This window comes from Cucurbita pepo, chromosome 19 (genome assembly GCF_057944985.1).
Source record: "Cucurbita pepo subsp. pepo isolate OVF chromosome 19, ASM5794498v1, whole genome shotgun sequence".
NCBI classification, from domain to species: Eukaryota; Viridiplantae; Streptophyta; class Magnoliopsida; order Cucurbitales; family Cucurbitaceae; genus Cucurbita; species Cucurbita pepo.
In genome coordinates, this window is record NC_141816.1 from 9,791,281 (window position 1) to 9,807,208 (window position 15,928).

General features: G+C 35.4%; 2 protein-coding genes across 4 annotated transcripts; both read right to left on the reverse strand.

The window, feature by feature from the left end:
* Nucleotides 1-1,225: 1,225 nt before the first annotated feature.
* Nucleotides 1,226-4,701, reverse strand: LOC111780916 (uncharacterized). 2 transcript variants are annotated; one of them, XM_023661270.2, is made up of 11 exons: nt 4,311-4,690; nt 4,075-4,143; nt 3,660-3,773; nt 3,465-3,581; nt 2,799-3,335; nt 2,383-2,717; nt 2,200-2,299; nt 2,057-2,116; nt 1,892-1,975; nt 1,700-1,816; nt 1,226-1,580 (listed from the first exon to the last, which is right to left on the reverse strand). In XM_023661270.2, the coding sequence occupies exons 2-11, from the start codon at nt 4,129-4,131 to the stop codon at nt 1,272-1,274; spliced, it is 1,830 nt and encodes a 609-aa protein (XP_023517038.2). In that variant the 5' UTR covers nt 4,132-4,143; nt 4,311-4,690; the 3' UTR covers nt 1,226-1,271. The 2 variants fall into 2 exon arrangements, 1 of the variants encoding a protein (XP_023517038.2); XR_015414258.1 differs by having other exon boundaries at nt 1,440-1,580; nt 1,896-1,975; nt 4,311-4,701.
* Nucleotides 4,702-6,747: 2,046 nt separating this feature from the next.
* On the reverse strand, nt 6,748-12,439 carry LOC111782070 (uncharacterized). 2 transcript variants are annotated; one of them, XM_023662848.2, is made up of 3 exons: nt 12,018-12,439; nt 9,330-11,178; nt 6,748-8,683 (listed from the first exon to the last, which is right to left on the reverse strand). In XM_023662848.2, the coding sequence occupies exons 1-3, from the start codon at nt 12,074-12,076 to the stop codon at nt 6,752-6,754; spliced, it is 3,840 nt and encodes a 1,279-aa protein (XP_023518616.2). In that variant the 5' UTR covers nt 12,077-12,439; the 3' UTR covers nt 6,748-6,751. The 2 variants fall into 2 exon arrangements, with proteins under 2 accessions (XP_023518616.2, XP_086976407.1); XM_087120281.1 differs by lacking the exon at nt 12,018-12,439 and adding an exon at nt 11,593-11,985.
* Nucleotides 12,440-15,928: the final 3,489 nt, after the last annotated feature.

Sequence of the window (15,928 nt, forward strand, 5' to 3'; positions counted from 1 at the left end):
AATAGCCTCCCCTTAATCGAGGCTCGACTCCTTTCTCTGGAGTTCTCGAACAAAGGACAAAGTACACCCTTTGTTCGACACTTTAGTCACTTTTGACTACACCTTGGAGGCTCATAATTCTTTGTTCGATATTTGAGGATTCTATTGACATGGTTAAGTTCAGGACATAACTCTTGTACCAAATGTCACAGTATCACAGGCTCAAAAGTGCGAATAAATATGAAATTATTATTACTGAAAGAATACACTAAAGAGACAACTGAAATAATGAAGTATTGTATTACTAAAAAAAGACAATACATACACAAATAATGAAGTGTTCTACTGTGGCTGTGTTTTACTAAGCATAAGGCTTCTATTTAAACTCAAATAAATCCTATAAATAACTTTACAGACTCTAAGCTTCTCTTTAAACTCAAATAAATCCTATAAATAACTTCTACAAAGGCTAACTGAAATACATCATTCAAGTTTACTCCTAATAAAGATGAATAACTCAACAACAGACTAATTCAACTAGTAGCGAGTTGCACTAAATTCTGACCGACAAAACATATTGAAATACTCATGTTAGTTTATAGCGATAGTTTTCACTCTTAAAAAGTGGAGTGTAGATAACGTGAGCATGTCATGTTAGGCTGTCAAATATCAAATGTGGATACTAAATCCTGATTCAAATTCTAGGCGTTAATACATATCGAGAGAAGTGGTGGAAAGGAATGGCATTGATTCCAAAACCAACCAGTCTCATCATATTCTTCTATCTTTTTGGTCTTTGAATTACAAATAAAGAAGGAAGAACTCAGAAATGTTGCCCTATATCATATCATACAGTCAATCGCAATGCAAATGCAAATGAGGTTCATATAACTTGTGTTGTGTTTGGATGAACTCTAATTGTGAATGAGTAAATTGGAGTCTCTGGCATGCGATAAAGTTGAATTTTTTGAGGGCATTTGAGGGAGGTAGTGGAAAGACAGATAATAAGACGACAATAAAAAGCGAGAGAGTTGAATTGTCTTTTTCAACAAATTCTATTTTCGAGCAATTTAATTCATGAAAATGAGAGGTCGAAGCAATTATTAGAGAATTAGATGAGGACAGGAAAGCCCACTCCCACTCCCAGGCCCAGCAACACCCAAGTTGCCCAATAATCCAATTCACTCGAATCAAATCAACTTAACTACACTAAATTAACTTATAAGACCTAAGATATTATAAATAAATAAATAAATAAATAAAATAAATAAAGTTAGTTAGTTTGTGTTTCATCATGTGTGTAACAGCAGCATTCTGAAGGTGAAATTATATGGCATTACTTGTACAATTTGTGACACAGGCTCTCTCCCTTTCCTCTCAACACATTTAGCTGCTTCAATTCTCAGCTCATTTGGAAGCTGCAAGCAAACCCAATCCAACAGTGATTCCATATCCTTTGCGAAGTCAAGTAAGTACCAATCCAAAACCTTTGGGATCATCAACTTCTTGCTCCTCTTTGAAATCCCAATCGCTGCCTCCAAATACTCCCTCTTTGCTAATTCTAGCTCCTCTTCAACATTTGATCCTCTGTACACTCTCACCTTCATTCATTTCACACATGTTTTACATCAGTAAAACCCAACCTCACTACCTGAGATGTGATACTATGGTAACAGATGTTTTAGATGGATAATGTCAGGTCCAAATGTCGCATACTTACCGCGGGAGACGACCAGCTTCCACAACAGAGTGCAAACGTAATCAACGGTTCAGAACATTCCAATCCGAACACGCTGCGTGCTCTCATCTCGTCGTGCTTTACTGCTTTTGGGCAGGTCTGAAATTTATGGACCAAAATGCATCAACAACTTAGCATTGAACTATTTAGAGGAGTTGGAAAGGATGGACTTACGAACTTCAGATGATAAGGAAGTCTCAAGATGAAATGCTCGATTGTTATTGCATTTAGAAGGTGTCCTCCCACAGCAATTGTTGCCTGACATGACAAGAACAGTTTTGAGTTTGAATGTCATGAACAACAACAGCCCCACCAAACAAGATGGCATACTCATTTTACCTTCTGCATCAATGTGACAACTCCTTCATGACTCTCAGGTATCCCATGCTCTAAATATGCCTAACGTCACACAATGCAGCCGTGTTAGTTTCTTGATTTAGGACTCTAATTATCAGGTAAATGAAGATTTTATAGTAACTCACATTCATCATGCATGAATTGTAGGTATTGATCCAGAAAGCTAGCTTCTCCTGATGGTTAAGACCTGCCAAGTTAACCAAGGCGAGTCTCTGGAACAAGTTTCTGTGCAGTACAATGAATAGCTTCATTCAGATAACAAAATCACCAGAAATTTTCAGGCAAGAAAACACATCTACACAACTTACTTTAGCCTATGAGTTAGATGAACTGCGCTACTTGATCGGTTGAGATCCACGGAGCTAGCTTCGATTGCACAGAGATGTCTATAGGGACCAATGTTCCTACATTTGAAATCTGAACAGACCTCATAAGGATCTTGCAACTCTGCTGGTCCATTTGAAGTTTGAGTATCTGATGAGTCCATAGCTTTGTCTTTTGATGAACTCAGTCTTATGAAAATGGAACACAAACACTTCACAATGTCCTCAGAAATTTTGTTTGGTGAGCTACTACCCTCTGTATCATCAAACAAACTAGATGCATTGTTCTTTGCTTTTTCTCGATCCAATCTAAACTCCGGCTGCAAAATTGGAAGCAAGTCAATGAGTTATTGAAATTTATTTAGGTTGAAGTTAAATTCAATATGGCAACAAGCAAAAACCTGAAACTTCAAAGGACTTGAGTTCTTCTCCAAAAATTCTTGCTTGAAAGGAGACTTCTTCAATGGGCTTATAATTCTATCAACTTTCTTTTCAGGAAATGCCTTACTTTTCACAGAATTTGCATATGATTCATTCTCCTTTCCCTGCCCATCTTCTGGAAGAAACAAAAAGGAACTCGATTTCCCAGGAACATGTTTCCCATTGCCAAATCTGTTACAACAATTTCCATTACGATCGAAGAAGTTGTCGTTCGACAATAGCTTTCGACTTGAAGAACATCTGGCCAGTGCAGGCTGCAGCCTGGCTATTGAGTTTGCAGAATTGAACTCATTTTGGCAATATGATTTCGTTCTTCGATGCTTCGAAATTCTGGTCGATATGGGATCCATAGTGTCGGCGGAATCGACCGAATTCCTGGTGGAGGATGATACATATACAGCTTCCTGATAGAGCCCTTGTCTGAAATTTACAACCTGTTCTTCTAGCCTAACAACCTCTTCCTCTAGAACAGCTACTTCAGCAAGAAGTTCTAGTATCTGCAACAAGGAAGGAAACAGGAAATTTCAAAATTCTAAGTGTTATCAGTCCAACCCTTTTCCATTCTTTTAATGAAGAACAGAAAAACGAATGAAAAAGAGAGGATGAAATTTGCAGGTTATACTAACATAAGGAGGGAGATAGGGAGGAAGACGAGGGAGAGCTCCTAGAGGTCGAGTAAAAGCTCTTTCCAATGCCTTATGAACATTCTCTTCATGTCTGAGCTTCTTCTTCAGCTTATCAACCTGCAAATTTCAAAATTACAAATCCATCAAATAACCGACATTTTCCCTAAAATCGCAGTTGGAGAAGGACATAATTACATCTTGTAGCAATGCTATTTTTCTTTCTCTGTTCATTCTGTGCCGATTTATGATAATCCCAGGTTTGTCATTCGCCATCGTCTTGCTCCTCCCAGTTTCTAATTGCTTCACCTTCTATCAAAATTCAGGGAACAAAAAACAATCATAAAAGTGGATGAACAAAATGTGCATCAGAAAGAATAACAATGGCAGTCATTTCCATTTTCCGGATAGACAAAACAGAGGGATTCAGAAGGAATTTGATGGGCAGCTTTAAAAGCTTCAAATTGTAATCAAAGTGAAAGCCTAAAACCAAATAAATCGAAGCGCAGGCTAACTCTGTGGGGAAAGCAATCTAAAGTTGGAACAATAAGACAGCTTTCAGTGGAAAATGAAAAAAGAGAAAGCAAAAGAAAAAGGAACAAACTAAACCCACCTTGTCATGATTATGAGTTTTGACGGTTTGAGTGCTGCCGCGGACTCTGGCATTCATCTTTTACTTTTACTGGGAAAAGAACAGGAATTCCACCAAAAATCAAATTCCCACAACCCGGAAAAAAAGGAAGCGGAAATCGAAATGAATAAAAACAGATTAAACCCAAAAGACAGCGTTTTGTACAAAATAATAGAGCGGGAAGCTCAAAAACAGAGGACCCAGAAATCGAAAATCACCTGCAAAATATAGTGTGTGGTTTAGGAAAGCAATGGGTGGGTGTTTGAATCTCGAAGAGCGTGAAGGAGAAAGCAGAAGAAGATACACAAAACGACGAGGTTTGGAGCTGAAAATGCGCCTTCCAAAAGGAGAAATTACAGAAGCAACAAAACCCAACTGCAAATCACATGAAAGAACAATTGGGCAAAGGCCAAAGCATTATTAAAAAAAAACCCAACTGCAAATCACATGAAGGAACAATTGGGCAAAGGCCAAAGCATTATTAAAAAAGGAAAAACAGGGTAAAACACAACATGATAAACTAGAGCTCAGCAATTGAAGTTGAGCAGAGCATGTTTTTGTTTAGCTTTTGAGCGCCAATGAGGAGAGAGATGGAATTGTCGGATGGGGGTTTGGCGTACAGCGAGTCGAGTGACAAAGTAGGATTGTCCGAACTGCTTTTGGTGTCCCACACCAAAGAGGAGAGAGGCCCCGCTTGTGTTTTGCATTTAACTCTCACGCTCCCATTTCAAAATCTAAGTAAACTTGACCACTTTTGGTCTCATTTCTTTAATTACTAGTATTTTCTCACGTGCACAAAAACTAAAATAATTACAATTAATGACATCATATAATTCTTCTATCAAATATTTTATGTTAAGTATTTACACTTCATACTTTCTCTAAATATTTTGTTTTTTTTTAAAAAAAAAAAAAAAAAAAAAAACAAATAGACATACCTCTCACAAATTGCTATATAACATTGCTCTAAAGTTAGTTTTAGCTTTTTTATTTTAAATTATTTGCATTTGAAATGATTTTTTATGTTCTTAATTTTTTTTAAAAGTTAAATGTCTACTTTTTATTTATTTATTTATTTTAGTACAACTTTTTTTTTTTTTTTTAATTGACAGCCATGATAGCCTAAATGTATAGTGGTGCCATCAAATTTGTGTTTATTCAAGCAAAGAATTTTGATGTTTTTTTTTAAATAAAAAAAATTAACAAATGAGAGAGTGATAATCAAGTTTTGATCTTAATTAAGATTAGCTTAGATCAAACAAACTTCAATTGTCTTTCAAGGGTTTTTTTTTTTTAACTTTTCTTTGAAAAATGTACTTTAAATAAAACAAAATAAATATTAAAGTGCATTTTCAAAGGAATGACAAAAGGAGGATAATTTTTGGTACATCAAAAAACGTGAACAGGTTTTTTGGTTAATTGAATTGTTACAAAAGTGGTAGGCGTAAATCCCTTTAGTCGTACACGAGATTCAAAGAGGTCAATGGGCAATTTTTTTAAATAATGATCCTGTTTATTATTATTTTTTTTTTTAAAATGGACTTTACCATCATTTTAGTCCATTAATTTAAATGATATATTTAAATGATAATCTTTCCCTTACTTAGTTTATATGGGATTCTAACAACCTTCAATTCAATACATAATGTTGAAAAAGAATGTGATCCCAGATTTATTATCATCACATCACAAATACAAATAAAATAGGTTTAGAGTAACCAAAAGAAAAAGTAAACCAATATGTTCCGTTCTTTTGCCATTGGAGGATTCAAAAGGAAAATAGGTTAACATATAGTTTTGGTATTTGCAATTTTAAGAGGGACATGCATTTATAATTCGGTACGAACTTGGCTTTTTTTAAAAAATAATTTTAAATAACACTGTTAATTAGTCATTTAGGTTTAGAGAAAAAAAAAAAAAAAAAGTTAATATCAAAACTAATTTAGAATATATTTTCGTTTTCCACAATTCATCCATACAAAAAATAATAACTAAAATTGAAAAGTACAAAAGAAACATATTTGGTTGTGTATGCAACGAACGTGAGAAGTGATGCCAAAAGCTAAGCTAAAGCAAGCACATCATGAATCACGACAATTTTTTATTTTTTTATTATTTTTTTTCTATTTCAGAAAAAAGATTCCACTCCGTTCTTTTTCTTTCCTTTCCACTTAAATGTTCTTCATTCTTTCTTGCATTTCAAGTGTACTTCAAATAATTCACTATCTTCTAGAGACGTTTCCTTATTTACAGCTTTACCATTAAGGCCCCAAAGGAAATTGCTAAGCATACCCATCATCGGCCCAAGTCCTGTCTATGGGCGGGCTGTATCTGTGGTCCAATGGACACCCTTTCTTTCAACTGGCCCACTTACATGGCCTACACCCCCCAAAACCCAACTTAACTACACAAGCAAGCACCCTTTCTTTCATCAGGGTTAGTCTCCAACCACCCTTACGAGAGATTTGTGATCCTATAATAAATATAGATCACGCCATTGAATTGCAATGACAATGAAAGAAGAAACGCTGCTCGTCTACTACACCTGGGCTTTGTTTGGAACAACCGAAACGAGATGGCAAGCAAAACTATTCTCAAAAGCCACCGATTTTTTTTTTTTTGTTTTTTGTTTTTTTTTTTTGTTTTTAATATTAATTGATCAAACTTCAGGATGATACTGATAAAAAGAACTCCCAGACATTGGCTGGGACTTGGCAACGAGAGTTTGGGGACTCGTTTCAAAAAAGCTATCGGAGTCCCTTTCTATGGATCTGGGGATGATCATGGAGGGGGCATCCTTTGATTTATTAATCAAATGAAGTCCAGAGAAGTGATCACCCCAGATATCATATTTGTATTTATCCTGAATCCTACACTTACCTTCCCCATCTAAACTACCTTTTTGGTTGAAGAGTTTTGAGCCAGGAGCTCGAGCATGCGGTGCAATTTTTGAGGTTGGAGCAATAAGGGAGGAGCATATGACATTTGGGACAGGCCTCCCAGCAGATGGAAAAGTTGCTGAAGGCAGCAAAATTGGTTTACTGCAACTCTTCCTTGAGGGAGATGAAGCCAAGTTGTCAATGCAATTCTTCACATTAACTTCAGGTGGTTTCAGCGCATTGGTGACACAAGTAGGTGCAGATGGTGATGCCTTGTGACATTGGGTTTTGTCATCCACCTGAGCAGAAAAGAGAGTCCTCGCCTCAATGGACTGGTTCACATCAGGAGACATACCCCATACACGTTTCGGTAAACCAGATGCAGTGGGAGACAAAGGGGACGAAGGCGTAGAATTACCACTTTGACTACTGGAAACTTCAACTAGACCACCTAATTTTATGCCACCTCCCTTTTTCTTCTTTCGCCGCCTCCCCCTCTCCATATCAGTTTTCACTGTCAGGTAATTTGGTTGAGATTCTTCCGCGGCATCAGAATTCACAATTACAAGAGATTTTGCCTGCATGGATGATTGTGGTGTTCCTTCTCCTTCAAAAACAGACCAAACATTTGTGAATTGACTGCTTTTCTCACTAGGATGCACAGAACAAGTCTTTTCTACACTCCTTGTGGAACTGCATATGCATAAGTCCAGAAAGCTCAAAGATATCATATGCGCCAAATTCCAACAGAAGAACACGAACATTACAGGAGCAACTAGGAGAACAGCGAAAGAGAATTTCTTCAGTCGTGTCCACAACACTGATTTTCTGCAATTATTGAGCATATAGAAGGGAAGACTGGCCTTCATGGGTATTACAAGAATACCATTAGCCAAGGCCAGTTCAATATCTCTATACACTACAGCGGAAGAAAGATCAGTCTGGTATGATATGGTAAGGTTTTTTGACTCTCCAGGTTCAAGGGAAAATTCTTTACAATTATGTACTAGGAAACCATCTGATGCACACTGTGAACCTGATATTTTAATCTTCTTGAATTCCAAAGGAAAGTCGCCAGTGTTCTTAGCATACAACTCTTTAGATAATGACATTGTACAGGCATGTCTAACCTCTTCCACACGGAATGACCTTTCTGAAGGGGAGATGTTGAGCAAAATTGGGCATTCAAGCTCAAACTCTATACCCTTAACAGGCTTTGAACCCTTAAGAAGAAGCAGAGAAGATGAACCCCCGTATCCTCTCAACGACAACCATTCTACACCAGATAGATTATTTCTTACTAAAACTGAACTTCGGAAGTGACATCCATCAGAAGGGTAAAAGATTATTGGCCCAAAAAGCACATTCCCATAAGGATGAACATAAGCCTCCGTAACAGCATCCTCTGCTAGTGAAAAACCATACTTCTTCGGCATAGTAGAGCCATTGTGAATCAAACCACCAGATGGGTGGATAACAAATCCTTCGGGTTCTCTGCATTCATCAGTAATTTCACCGGAATTAATAATTAGCTGCATTACAACCGGCCACTTGCTTGGATTTTTTACAGTAATCCACTTAGTAGAATGACTTCCAGCCTCGACCATGGGAAAGAATACCTCGTGCTCATCAAGCACAGACATGGACCTTCTGGTCCCCATGGAAACCCAATTTTCAAGCACCAATTCATCTGCTTCTACCCTCTCCACAGCCTTAAATTCAAAGAAGCATCTTGGTCAGTTATACAAGTATATACAATCAATGCATGAACGTGTATAATATGGATGGAAGGGGAGAAAGGAAAGGACAATATCTCATGCTAAGTTAAAAAAAAAAAAAAAAAGATGTCGAATTTATAATCCTAGCACATTTGCCTATCAAAATCAAAGTCGTTAGTAAGTCTCGGCTACCAAGCTTCATAATTGCCACCCTTTATAAGTGAAACAAGGATGAAATAAAGTTGAAGACCAAAATACAGACTAAGAAAAAAGTTGAAACTGCAAAAACCATGACGTTAAGTCAGAAAGCTACATGAGAAGATGGGTGTTTGTACGAAAGTATATTCAGCCAATAAAGAAAGTGGAGGTGCAAGAAACTTCAACTCAAATTAATTGAAAAGGCATTCTATGAATTTAAAATTACAGCTTTTGATTTTACAGTATCCTACAGAAATATTCAAAAAGTGAAATGGCAATAAAAACGCACAAGCAAAGAGTGCAGTCATACCAGCAACTATACTATTGGATAAACATCAGAAAAGTACGCTAGTAAGAAACAAATTTTATCCTTAAATGAATGACAACAATCTCCAACATACAAACTATAATACTTATAAATTTGTTTTAAGAAAATATGTACCTCGATTTCTGATTCTAAACGCACATGATTAGCCAAAGACTCTGTTCTTACATTACCAGATGTGATGTGTTCATTTTGCTTTCCATCTTCCATGAAAGAGTACTTCCAGTATTCTGAACATTGAAGGAATATATCCTTGCAAGGAATTTCAATATGAGAACTAGTTGACTCATTTGTTGACACAAGTAATTTACAACTACTATACACATTGAAACTTTCAGGTGAAGCCTTGTGAAAGTGAGCATCTTGCTCATTACAGGCAATCAAAGCAACTTGTGTGACAGTTCCAGGGAAAAGTAGCAAGCCTTCCAAGCTTTTGAACTTAAGAACCTTGCTTTCAGCCACTTCAATAATCTTAAGAACACTAAGCAAGTGAGAAGCACTGTTCTTCAGAGCAATGGCAACAAAAACATTTCCACGGTATAATAAAGGCTCAAAAGATGCAAATACAGACCCTTTACGATCATCATCGATTGACCCCCCTTCAAGATCAGCTTCAAGAGGTACCACAATTACATCGGGCTTATCCTGTGAAGGCCTAAATAACTGCAGCCAAAATGTGCCAATGATTGTCCCTCCACGTTCAAATGACAAATCCATTTCCATAATAGTTTCATTGCTGTGAGGATATATCTTCCACTGTTTGTTCGGTCTCATAGACAACAATGGTGAGCCTATATGACCATGATGGACAACCAAGCCTTCTTTCTTAATTGATGGCTTTGGCTCATCAAATACCTGATACCTATCTACTTTACAAACAGCTTCTGTATGGTGACATTTATCCTCTTTGAAAACTGATATCCATCCTGTTAATTCCTCAACATAGAGAACATCATCAAAGGGATTGAATAAAGACAAATTTTTAGTCCATCTCCCACTTGAGTGTATATTTAGGCTTAACAAAGGCTGGATTCCATAAGGTGACTGAATGGCAAAGCCTTTAGCCGGGATCAAAAAACCACCCAAACTTGTCTGCAAAATCAGATGGGCAGAGGACAAGCCCAAATATTTTGGGTAGAAAACAAAGTAAATAGAGACTGATTCACCAGGTCCTATTAAAGCCTCTTTAAAATTGCAAGAGTAGAACTGTGAGTCAGTGCTGAATGGTTCATAGATATGTAGAATACTTTGGTTGCACGTATTCATCACAGTTAGTGACGCTAAAGAAGGTAAGTATAAAAACTTATGTCCCCAGTCCAATTCAGTGGGACTAAGATCCACGTAGGGAGATAAAGAACTATCTGAAAAATATGAATTTGTAGCAACATGATCTTTCTTTTGTGAAGAACTTGGGCTTTTCTGGTAATGAGGATCCCCTCTACATGTAGAAAGATCAAATTTAGTACCGCTATCATGTTTTTGTATGGAAGACAGCTCATTAACACCCTGTCTTGAGTTTAGAGAACATGAAATTATGCCACCTTCAAACAATTCAAACACACCATAATCTGATGACTGGCTTTTGTTTGCAGCCAACTCGTCATCTTGAGTCGATCCAACGGGTGGTGGTGTACCATCAAACTGACCCAAAGACACTCCTACACCCATCCGTTTCTCATGAAATGTAAAGTCAGGCAGCGTTGAAGGAAAGCAAAAAAAACGACTGTCAGAACAAACACTTTCAAAACTCGAGCGGGTTGTTGGATTGGTGCCTGAGCGAATATCTGCAGGAAAGGTGCTATGGATGCCATTGGCAGGATTATTCATGTAGTATCCAGCGTCTTCATTTGACAATGATTGCAGCTCAGAAATGATGCATGGTCCACATGTAGCATGGTAAAAAAAAGCACGAGACAGAACTAGAATAAAAATGATTGCCCTGGCAAAGTTTGGATAAAACAGTCCCCTGAAAAGACCAAAAGGGTGCATTCCAGTCATTCGGATAATTTTGCTCAGACCAACATAAACAAAAAGTACAGGAAAGTCTGTTAACAACGAAAATCAGACGCAATAAATTGAAAAGCTACAGTCAGATGAGCTGCTTGAAAATGCAGAGGAGAGCATACAGAAGAATTCACGGAAAATGTCTACGTATGTCCAAGACTAGCGGTTTTTGAACATGATGGTCAACAATATCCAACAGCAGCTATAATGACAGATAAAAACCTGATCACCTTGATTTTTCTTCTTCAAGTTAGATGAAAAGTGTATTTAACAACAAGCTTTAAAACACTCGATGATTTGATTCCGAATATCATGGAGACGGTTCTAATTTGAACCGCGAAGAGATTAGGTTAGACCTCAAATAAGATTAGCATACCTATTAAGAAATTGATAGGCCCCAGAAAGCAATTAACACCGGCAGAAACAATCGGAGCCAAAACCACCAAGCCAAGTTATCATCCAAACCATTCTTAAGCTCGGAATAAGTTCAGATGAAAAATACGTGCACAAAATGATTAAAACTCCACAGAGAAGCATTCGGAAGCAACAAAAGCAATCGCAAAACAACACGGCAGTAAAATGGATACGATGTTCCAAGAAAAACAGTGACAAATTGGAATAACCAGAGAAAGGAAATGAAATCGAACTAATAACTGAACAATCCCTTTTTCCAGTTTGTGAGAACATCGGAAGTGAAGTAGGAGGATGACATAAAAGAAGGAAAAATAAAGCGGTAGTAACAGTAGTAGAAGTAAAAGAAGAAGAGTGAGCTGAAAAGGATGATGAAAGCCGAAAGTTTACCGGGGAAAAGAGAGTGAGAGCTGGGTTGGAGCTCTGGCATTTAGGACTTGGAACTCCATGAAGAAGCACAGAGAAATAACATCTAAGTTCCGACGGAAGGAACTATTCTTTTTAGGGTTTTAGTTCGAAATTGCGTTGGGTTTCTTCTTCTCGGCGTTCAACACCTGATAAACCGAACACCAAACGGAAGGCTCCCGGCGAAAACAGGAAAAAAAAAGGAGGGGGAAAAAGAAAAAAAAAAAAAAAAAAAAAAAGTGTAAAGGTGAAAATTAGCCTTTGTTTGATTGAAATTACAGAAACGCCCCCATGACTCCGCCCAATGATTCACGGCGTCGCTTGCTGCCCGAATCAATTTTGGTCTGTCTGGCTGGCAAATTTAGTCGGCGTGGACACCCATTTTTTTGGATGATTAAAATTTAAAATTTAAAATTTTGATTTGTAATCCTTGACCCAACAAATGTTTTGGAAGAGGGAATTAATTCAAATTTGTTGGTACTTCAATTAAATGTATTCCTTAAATCAGTATTGGGTGAAAATCAAAGGGGGAAGTTTGTTGGGTAATTTAATGAGTATTTTTCATAGAAAATGAAGAAAGAAAGTATCATACCCAAATGTAGTCAAATCATTTAACTACTTTCCATTAATCATAGGAGTAAAAATTACATTACTATATCTTTCATTCATCCTTAGTATGAATAGGGTCCTATAAAATCTTTATAAAATTAACCTAAAAGTCATTGTCCAAAATGGATGGCAATTATAAACCATTAACAATATAATGGTATTTATATATAATAATAAGTACAATTTCTCTCTAGATTAATATTCAAATTGAATTAGTTATATACATTAATAATGAATTGACTTTTGTGATCTAAGCACATGAGAACCACACGCATTTGGCTCGTTGATGTGTTCTAAATTTTCTATCATCGTCATGAAGGGTAGTTTCGGAAATCTTGAATATTAAGCTCAAATTCTGTTCCACACGTACACGCATCTTGCTTGAGGAAAAAGGTTATATAATTAGGGGCCGCAGATGTTAAAACTAGTAACAATATCTCATATATGATTAATGTGTTTTATTTATTTATTTTCTGAAACAGGAGTGTTTTGTTTTTATAAGCTCCAAGAGATTTGTATTCATAAAATAATGGGTGGGCAGAAGTAGGGCCAGCAAGGAAGCATGCAATACAGTATACACCAGGCTTACATGCTTGGTACTTTTTTGTTTTCTATCAGAAAAAGAAAAGTACTTTTGTTTTTGTTTCTTTACAAGAAAAAGAAAAACACATCCACCTCTTTCCCCCTGTATTTTAGCTCATTAAATATTATAGCATTCCACCGGTAACTTTTAACAAAGACTTCAAATTCCATACGGAAGTGGTTAATTTTTTTTTTTTTTTTTAATTTAATGAGATATGTATATTTTGTTAATTGATATTGTAAAGTTTTGAATTGAAATCAAAATTATAATGATATTTTATTAATGAAAATGAACAGACAAATAATTTAATATAGCTATTTCAACCTAACAATATTAATTAAAGGGTAAGTTGTAGCACAACAAATTAATTGTTGGTAGATGCTCATTAAATGGAATTAATTTTATAGTTTATTGATATATACCAAATTTTAATTTACAGTTTTATAATCATTTAATATTGAGTTCAATTTGTATTAAAAAAAAGTTTTTAAAAAAAAATTATTAGATATGAAATAGAAAATAATATTGTGGGAAGTGTAGAAGATTATTGTGTAATATTGATTGATTAAATTTAATTGGGAAGAAAAGGGAAGAGTTGTGAGGGTGTGGTGGAATAAGGGGTTGGCGGCGGTCTCACAGTCCCCTAGATTCGCGTGTCCAAATTTCGGAATCTGAGTTAAGAGGCAGGCGGGCACGACCGTTGGATTTGAGGGTGGTCTGATTCCATGGTTTGCACGAAGAGAAGAGTGGCATAGTGGCCCCCACCCTCATCCACGGCGACAGCGTAAACACTAAGGCGGACTTCACGGTTCTTTGTTTCTTCACTTAATTCCCTATTTTCCTCCTCCAATCAAAACGGATAAATTCCTATTCTATTTCCTCCTTTCATTCACTTATTCCTCCCTCCCTTCCCATATTTCATTTAAAAATCGTTAATCAATTAATTTAAAACCACAATTTCATAATTATTAATGCATCATACACTTTTTTTTTTTTTTAATTTACATCTTTTATTTAAAAATGAATAATTATAAGTTTAAACCCATTTGAACTAAGTGTTTTGAAACCTAGTTTAACTAATGGTATAAATTGTTTTTTTTTTTGGTCAATTTCCATATTAAAGAAAATGTATTTTTTCAAATTTTGTAGGAATGAAAATGATATAAAAGATTGAGATGAAAATCAATGATTTTAAAATAGATAGCTAAGAACATTTTATAATTTTAGTTGGGTCGATCATATTTATACGAAAATAAATGCTATTGAAAAGCTATAAATTTTTTTTAATAATTGTAACAAAGTTTTTCACTAGATCTAGAATTAACTTCAATCATATTAATTTTGTTGTTGGAATGCTCAAAATGACACTTTTGAATAAGTTTCTTCATTCCAGTAATTGTTTAAATACGTGGAGTAGTTGAACAACTACTTTCACTAATTAACTAATGATTGTTAGGGCCTAATTTTTTAGATTTATTTTCTTTAATTTGTTCCCTTCAAGTTTACTGGCGTCGAAGAAATATTGGGCTTGGGCCTTTTCAGTATTGATGGGCTTGGGCCTTTCTTCCCTCCACTATGAATGAACTATGAAGAAAGGCCAGGGAATCCATAATCCTACGTGGGGAATCTATGAAGATATGGTTTTTTTCGATGATTCTTGTTTTCTTTGAAAAAGAAAAAAAGAATTCTTAAATGGTTTGATGGCCAATAATTTCATTAATGTATTCATAATAAATAAAAAATAATAATTTCTTTAAAATGATTATTTAAAGCTTAATTAAAATTATTTAAATGAAGGCACAAATTGAGATGGTTATAAGAGTTTTGGCAGGAAAGTAGGCAGCAGAAAAATGTGATCTCATATTCTGATCAAAAGCACATGGCATATCAATCTCCCTCCCAAATAATAAATAATAAATAATAAATAATAAATAATAAAATAAAACTCTTTGATGGAATCTCATCTTACTTTTACTTAATCTGATAAGACTCTTCGCTGCCCATTATTTAGCTTTTCCCTCTCTTATTTTTATTCCCAATTCTCTCTTTTTCCAAAACATATGGATGTGAGTACGGGAATTTTTTAATTATTATTATTATTATTATGATAAAATGTTTTTAATTATTATATTAGTAGATGGGTTTGTTTAAATCTCACAATTATTCTAACAATATAAATGGGGGAGGGAGTAAGATTGGAATTATGAATTAACTCAACATTAATTGAAATTAATTAGGCATTCAATGGATATATATATATATAGGTAGGATATTGTGTTGGCGAACCTAGGGAATGTGACCTTTATTTATTTAATTATAATTAATTAATTAATTTAGACATAGCTTTGCTCAAGGAACGTAAGCCTTTCCTATATTTTACCTGCAACCAAAAGGTGATGGGAATAAGATTCTAAACCCATTCGCTTTATTCATCAACCACCATCCACTCATTGTAATCCATCTCAACCTATTCATTTTCAACTTATTCTAGTTTCTAAATCATAATCTCTGTCTTATTTTATTTTTTTTAAATATAGTTTTTCGTAAACATATTCCCTAAATCAAACGAGGATTCGATATTGATAATAATGTTCGACTCATATTACGGAAAGAATTGTGAAAATATGAGATGAAAATAAGAAATGATTTAGGAAAAGAAAAAGGGAAATATTGTGAAGATGAGTTTATGAAGCATAGTTTATTC